Source organism: Dromiciops gliroides, chromosome 3, assembly GCF_019393635.1.
Source record: "Dromiciops gliroides isolate mDroGli1 chromosome 3, mDroGli1.pri, whole genome shotgun sequence".
Taxonomy (NCBI): domain Eukaryota; kingdom Metazoa; phylum Chordata; class Mammalia; order Microbiotheria; family Microbiotheriidae; genus Dromiciops; species Dromiciops gliroides.
The window spans coordinates 281,865,099-281,872,718 of record NC_057863.1 but is presented as its reverse complement, the minus strand read 5'-3'; the positions used below and the strand labels follow the sequence as shown (position 1 = coordinate 281,872,718).

At 39.3% G+C, this 7,620-nt stretch overlaps 1 protein-coding gene across 1 annotated transcript in view; it reads right to left on the bottom strand.

The window, feature by feature from the left end:
- Nucleotides 1-342: 342 nt before the first annotated feature.
- SRPX (sushi repeat containing protein X-linked) overlaps nt 343-7,620 on the bottom strand; it is a 101,976-nt gene continuing 94,698 nt past the window's right edge. The window contains exons 9-10 of the mRNA XM_043995848.1: nt 4,303-4,424; nt 343-1,646 (exon numbers count right to left, since the gene is read on the bottom strand). Coding sequence (XP_043851783.1) covers nt 1,466-1,646; nt 4,303-4,424 — 303 coding nt within the window. The 3' untranslated portion in view covers nt 343-1,465. The remainder of the gene's footprint in view (nt 1,647-4,302; nt 4,425-7,620) is intronic.

Below are 7,620 nucleotides of genomic sequence, written 5' to 3'. Positions count from 1 at the left end.
AAAGGCTTAACTATTCTCAACAATACAATGATACAAGATAATCCCAAAGGACTATTGATAAAACATACTATCTACCTCTAAAGAAAGAACTGATATTGAACACAGACTGAAGCATGCTATTTCTCACTTTCTTTCATTTTTTTCTTTTATTCAAGTTTTCTTATACAAAATGACTAATATGGTAATGTCTTACATAATTGTACATGTATAACCTACATCTTATTGCTTACCACCTCAGGGAAAGGGGAAGGGAAGGAGGGAACAAGGGACAAAAATTAGAACCCAAAACTATAAATAAAAATGTTTATTACTTTTTAAAAAGAGTAGAGACCATCTTTGCTGGGGTTTGTATTCCTAGTGCCTTGCACAAGACCAGAGGCATAGTAGGCACTTAATAGATGCTCATGCCATCTACCTATTTGTCTGTCTCTCTGTCTATCAGTATGCAGAATTAGAAATTGAGCTTGGTAGAATGAATGCTATGCAAGAAATGCTTTAAGTTTGAACTCCATCTCCTCAGAGACTGAGATGATATAGGAAAAAGTGTGCTTCTATACTTCTGGTCTTTCTATATGTTCACAGTAATATTCCTTTGTAAAAGAAAATTAATGTGATTTTTGGTTAAGTAGAATTGGGGGATCTATTACTAGCAGCTAAAAGTGAGCAAAATTCACTGGAATGGGGGCTCAAGCTGATAGCATTAAAGAATGACACTCCACAGTCAGTCAATAAACATTTTAAAATACCTACTATGTGCCAGGCACTGTGCTGAGCACTGGGGATACAGAAAAAGGCAAGCAATCATCCCTACTCTCAATGATTTTAAAATCCAAGAATGCCTCAAGGGTAGCCCTAGAACTCTAAGAGGGAGATGTTGCTTCCTTGCTCTGAAAGAATGAGACCAAGGTTGCCACTCTGATTCTCTGTCTCTCTCTGTCTCTCTCTGTCTCTCTCTCCCCCCTCACACTCTCATAAAAGCCAGTCTGCAGTTTAGATGTTTACATAATCAGTGCTAAGTCTATACATGTAAAGTGAATTTCAAAATACTCAATTCTGAATTTGCCCCAAAATATTTTATTAATAAAAGTTTTAATTTAAAAAATACAATGTAAGAGAGTTCCATTATGCACTGAATGAAATGTTCCAGATCTGTATGTTGCCATAGTCTATAAAATTCTGTACAAGGTCACTTACTTTAGTGAGATGGAGTAGGAGGAGGGTGTAGTGAGGACAGAGAGGGTTAGAAATTCTAAAGTCTGTTATTAGTATGAAATTTTCCAGAGAGACCAAAAAACACCCATAATGTTCATTTTTAGATGCAAAGAAGTTACATAATAAAATAAAATTTTAAAATTACAAAAGAAATCTGTACATCAGTGACATTTTTAAAGGCATGCTTTGGGTATTATGTAGGTAGGGAAATGGAATCCATTCACCATTCAGAAGTTTCCAGATTTCATCATCATCAGTTGCATGCCTGGCCCATTTCAGCTTGTAAAACCATCTCTTCTTTTCTCAAGGGGAAAGTGTCAATCAGATTGAAAAGGGATACTGGTGTCACTATGGACATGTAGCGTTCTTTATCCATGCCGTGCTTATCTACCAATAATATGCTGAAGGTGTTAAGGGGGATCCGCAGCAGCAGCCTGAAACCAGACAAAGCAAAGAACTGAGCTAGAGGTCCAATTGCCAAGAACATTGTGGTGTAGTGTATACATATATGGAAAAAGCTAGATGGTGCCTGGCTTGGAATCAGTGAGGTTCATCTTCCAGAGTTCAAATCCAGCCTCAGACACTTACTAGGTGTGATTATACAATCACAGGAAACCCAGATCTAAAACTCCAAGGGATTTCAAAGGTCAACTTTCTTATTTCATAGATGGGAAAACTGAGGCCAGGGAGAGAAGTTATTTGTCTAAGTTAGGGAGTATCAGAGGCAGTATTTGAACCCAGAGTCCAGTGCCCCTGTTCTTTCCACTGTACTTCCCATTATGCCACACTGCCTATTTGCTTGGGTCTATAAAGAATTGTCCCTATAAAAATAAAAAAAACTGCCCTTCTCACAAATTCCCCTTTTGAATTCTTACAAACTATTGTAGGCAATGGTATCAAAATGATGAATTTGTTGATAATGCATCACTAAACATTGATGAAATTTCCTTAGTCCTACCATAATCGCCATAGCCACACTCTTTCATCTCCAGCTCCCAGACATCAAAACATTGCTGTTTGGTTATTTAAGTCATGTCATGATTCCATTTGGGTTTTTCTTGGCAAAGGTACTGGAGTGTTTTGCCATTTCCTTTTTTTTTTTTTTTTTGCGGGGCAATGGGGGTTAAGTGACTTGCCCAGGGTCACACAGCTAGTAAGTGTCAAGTGTCTGAGGCTGGATTTGAACTCAGGTACTCCTGACTCCAGGGCCAGTGCTTTATCCGCTTCGCCACTATCTGCCCTAAAACTGAGAGATCCTATCAGGTTCCAAAGGCTCCAGGTAAAAGCCTGGCAGTAAATACATGATTTGTACTCCACACACCAGGCTGGCTAAGTCCAGAGAGATTGGCCCACAGCATTATAACTGTTTGACCAAAGCAGCTCACGAAGACAATAACCAAGGTAAAGTGGGAATAGGATCTATGTTGGCAAAGGGAATGTGAACACACCAAAGAAATTGCTAATTCTTGAAAGATTCAGGTCAGGTTTCTACACAAAAGATACAGTGAAATGGGAAATGCTTATAAAGTCTAATTTAGGACTAAGAGGAGAGGCAGGTAGCAGGAGACAAGAGACAGAGCTGACCTCTGAGTCAAGAAGGCCTGGGTTCAAGTCCTGCTCTGAAACATAGTACAGGAGGGATCCTAGACAAAATGCTTCACCTCTCAAGGGGCCCTAGGTACAGGGGCATAGACCTCAGTCTGGAAGGGGCCTCAGCGTCTATAGAATCCAATCCTCTCATTTTATAGATGAGGAAATTGAGACTGCAAAAGTTAGCTTCCCAAGGTTACAATGGCAATAATAATCATTCCTTTATAACACAGATTCTACTCCCACTTCACCCTAGCTATGGTCTTCATGATTTGCTTTGGTCAAACAATTATCATGCTGTGGCCAATCTCTCTGGACTTAGCCATGCTGGTCCTTGGAGTACAAATGGTCTAGAATAACCATAGCTAGCATTTACATAACACTAAGATTTGCATGTTAACTCATTTGATTAGTGTCAGAACCTGAACCCAAGTCCACTGACTCAAGAGTTAGTCTACTCTTTCTACTGTACAATGCTGCCTCCCAAAAGAGAGGTAACTTGCCCCAAATAACAAGCATCAGAGGTGGGATTTGAGCTTTGACCTTTTTTTCTTTTTTTTTTGTTTGGTTTTGGGTTTGGGGTTTTTTGGGCAATAAGGATATGGTGATTTTCCCAGGGTCACACAGCTAGTGTCTGAGGCTGAATTTGAACTCAGGTCTTCCTGACTCCAGGCTATTCTTTTTTTTTTCTGAAACAATTGGGGTTAACCCTGGTCCTTTCGATTCCTGAGGCACCCTTCTTTCCAATATTCTACTTTCTCAAACTACTGATTACCCTGAAGGTGTCAGGGCTGCCCTGTATTGACAAAGGACATTTTCTCATTGGGAGTTCCCTATATCTAGAAAATCAGAGGTCCAATTCAAAATTTTTTTTCTGTCTGAATGATGTTCTGTGATGCTAAAAACTCAGATACACCTTTGACTGGGCCTGCAGTTCTGAGAAGACTCAAGACTACTTGTTCAGGTTCTCTCTAGTAAAGTCTTCAGAGCCCTCTCCCAACCCCACACCACAGAATATATTGATCAAAAAAATGAGAAGGCTTTTTCTGATTCTTCTCACAAACACTGCCTGATTTCTTTCGTTGTTTGTCTTTCATTCTCAAAAAGATCCAAGGACATCGTGAGGGTGATATCTTGACTTGTGCATGAATTGGATTTAAGTGAGGCAGAGCTGGACAAAGTCCTCAGCCTCATTCTCTCCTCCAGAGTCATCAAAGTCCAGTGGCAAGACAGCAGTCAAGATAACTAGCAATGGCCAATGGGTGACCCTGTCCTTTCTAAATTAAGGTCTGAGGCCTGGGAAAGACCAGAATTGTTCTTTTAAGGCTCTGGTCAAGAAGTGATTTGTCTATTTGTACTATTGTAACTCTCTGACTATCACAGGGTGAATTGAAAATAAAAGGAATTCACTGGAGTGAACACAAAAGGGAATTAATTCTAGAGAATGGCAATGGAAAGTGTATTTACCTGAGAACAAAATAAAAGGTGATTTTCTCTTACCTGAGCTGTAGGGTTAGTGCTGGGGGCATGATCCTCACGCCTATTCTTCCAATCAGTGTTGGATATGTGCCAACCAGTTCAATAACTGTGATGTGCCTTAGGTCCAGGCCACACTGTGATTGCTGAAAAGGCCAACATGAGAAAGATGAATAGTTTTAAGAAAAGAGGTCTTTAGTGTCAGTAGAAAAATGGACAAAGAAAACAGATGTCACTGGAGGAAACGGACTTTGTCAAGTAGAGGCAACCAATCAATTAACAAGTGTGACATGTTAATTGGCCAGAACCTGTGCTAAGTGTTGGGGATACAAAAACAAAAATTAGACAGTACCTGACCTTAGGGGAGACAATATGTATGTAGGGAGAAAGCACTCATCCCTGATGCCTTGGGAACATCAGGAGGGAGAGATCAGGAAAGATTTAATAATGAAAGTGGTGTTTGGGCTGACTCTTTAAAGGAAGTAGGGAATTATAAGAGAAAAGAAGTGCATTATGTCCATGATAAAGCAGCCAGTACCAAGGCACAGAGTCAGGAAGAGTGTCTGTCTTGTGTAAGGAATAGCAAAAGGCCAGTCTGGCTGCATCGTAAAGTATCTGAAGGTGAGTAATGAGAGTATCAAGATTGGAGACAGAGAGGCACCAGATTGTGAAGGGTGACTTTAAATGACAAAGAGAGAAATTTCTGTTTGATCCCAGAATGCAACCTAGCCCTAGATCTCTCATTTATATAATGAGTGATTTATATATATATATAACATATATTTTATATATACTTTTATATAATTTATATAATTATTTATGTAATCCTTAAATACTTTCCTATGACCCATGGTGGAAAATGCTATCCACATCCAGAGAGAGAGAGACTGATGACTTCTGAGGGCAGATGGAAGCATACTTTTTGTTTACTTTCTTGATTTTTCTGGAGGGCAGAACTGTGCTTTGTTTTGCAACACAGCTCATATAGAAATGTGTATTGTATGACTTCACATGTATAATTTATATACTATTGCTTGCCTTCTCGAAGGGGAGGGGAGGGGTGGGAGGCAAGGAGAGGATTTGGAACTAAATTGTTTTAAATGAGTGTTAGTTACATGAAATTGGGAAGTGTTTAATGAAATAAATAAGACTTTACTAAAAAATACTTTCCTGTGGATCATAAAATCATATATTTAGAGAACAAGGGATCTTGAATGTCATCTAATCCAACCCCCCTCACTTTCCATATTAGATATATCTGAGGCCCAAAGGAGATAAATGTATCCAAAACAACACCGATAGTGACAAAGACAGAATATGAATCCATGTCTTCTGCCCCCAAAGGCAGTGCTTTTTCCACTGGGATTCAATGAAGAGAGTTTGGCTTTTAGGGTTATTTTAAAACCTAAACAAAATAATGGTAGCCTTTGTGTCTATGAGTAGAATTGTTGAAAATTCCACGGAACCAAACTTCCAGAAAAAAAAAAATCTAAGGCTACCCTAGAGAATTCTAAATTTGACTTTGCAAAGAAATAGGGGGAAAATATTTCCAAACTTTTAAAAGAAAGTTCCAATCATATGAGTTGATCCTGGGGAAAAGACTGAGGAACATAAGTTCAAACAAATTTTGCCAAGTGATCTAATAAGCACCCTCCCTGGCAATGGGGGGGGGGAACTCACTGAAGCAGCTAAGCTAGATTTAAGAAAAGGGAAAAAAAATCTTCAAACAAATACCATTTTATTTACAAACCACATCTATTGCCATAACCCCTCTTCTGGGCAGGAAGATCTGCGGTCTGTTTTTGAGACAGTCCCTGCTCACAGCAGGCCTGCCTGCAAATTCTGCATCAGTGGACTCCATTGGGTTAAAGCATTGAAGGACTCCAACTGGGAGCTTGGTCTCTAATGGGAGTGACACATTAAGCTGTTCACACTGGAATGAAGACAAAGTGTTTTATTAAGACATCTAGCAAAATGAGACAGAGAAATGGTAAACCTCACTAGGTGGAGTAATAGAGAAAGAAGAGGTCAGATCCTGCGATGCTGACAGAGTTGCAAATCTCTTTGGGACACAACACTCCCGGGAGGTAGCAGCATACCAGGTGAGGGAATGGGGTAATAAGGGAAGAGCTGTGCCGGCAGGAAGGGTAGAAATATGACAAAGGATGGAAGGGCATTGGGGGCCAAATATCCTCTGCTTAGGGCTGGACCTGGTTAATATGAGGCTTTGTGAGTGTCCCAGAACTAAACAGAATAAGGGAAGAAGATCTCTGAGTAGGTATGTCATGTTCATAGAGTCACAGAATTCTAGCTTTGGAAGGGAAGAACTTCTGTGGCCATATTCACTGATCAAGTGAAGTGTCATCTAGCCTTTTTTAGAAGACGTTAAATGAGAACAAAGCCACCATTTTCAAAGGCTGTCTATTCCACTTTGGGATAGCTTTACTATTAGATCCACTCTTATATCGAACCTAACTTTGTCTCTTTGTAAATTCTCCCTATCAGTCCAGTTCTGCCCTGGGTGGTAAAGTAAAATAAATCTAATGCTTCCCTGGGTCAGCCCTTCAGATGCTGGCATAACCAGACCAATAGAATCAAGGCACTAGGATGAGACTTAAGGACTAGAACCAATAAACTCTAGGTAATGACCATTCTATAAGGCTTTTGCTACTAAATTAAAAAGAAAGAAAGAAACGGAGTACTCTGCCTAGTACTGAGAACTGGTATTTAATGAGTGACTGAATGTATGTATTTAAGCCAATCCAACAATACTACTTTATAGAGCAAAAGCAATTTAAAAATCTAAGCATAAACTGTCTACTGCCTATTTGATTTAAACCAACCAACATTTACAAAGTAACTATTAAGTCAGAGCACTGAGTTATGCGCTGACAAAATACAAAGATAATCATGACATCATCCTTATGGACATGGAGTTTATGAACATTAATAATGGAATAAAAATCGATAGCATTTATACAGTGTTTTAAGATTTGCAAAGGGCCATACATATGTTCTTATTTGATCTTCATAGCAACCCTGGAAGTAAGTGCTATTACTATCCTCATTTTATAAGTGAGGAAACTGAGGTTGAAAGGTTAGGTGGCTCACCCATCATTATAAAGATTGTAGGTATTTGAAACAGGATTTAAACTCAGATCTTCTTAACTCTAGGTCCAAAATTCTATCCACTGTACCACCTTGATGCCTAAGGGAAGGGAAATTAGGGATCATCTAGTCCCTGGCTTCTTAAACTGTGGGTTGCAATCCAGTAAGGGGTCACATAACTGAATGTGGGGATCGTGAAAAATTTGGCAACAGTAAAAGGTTATGCATAAATAT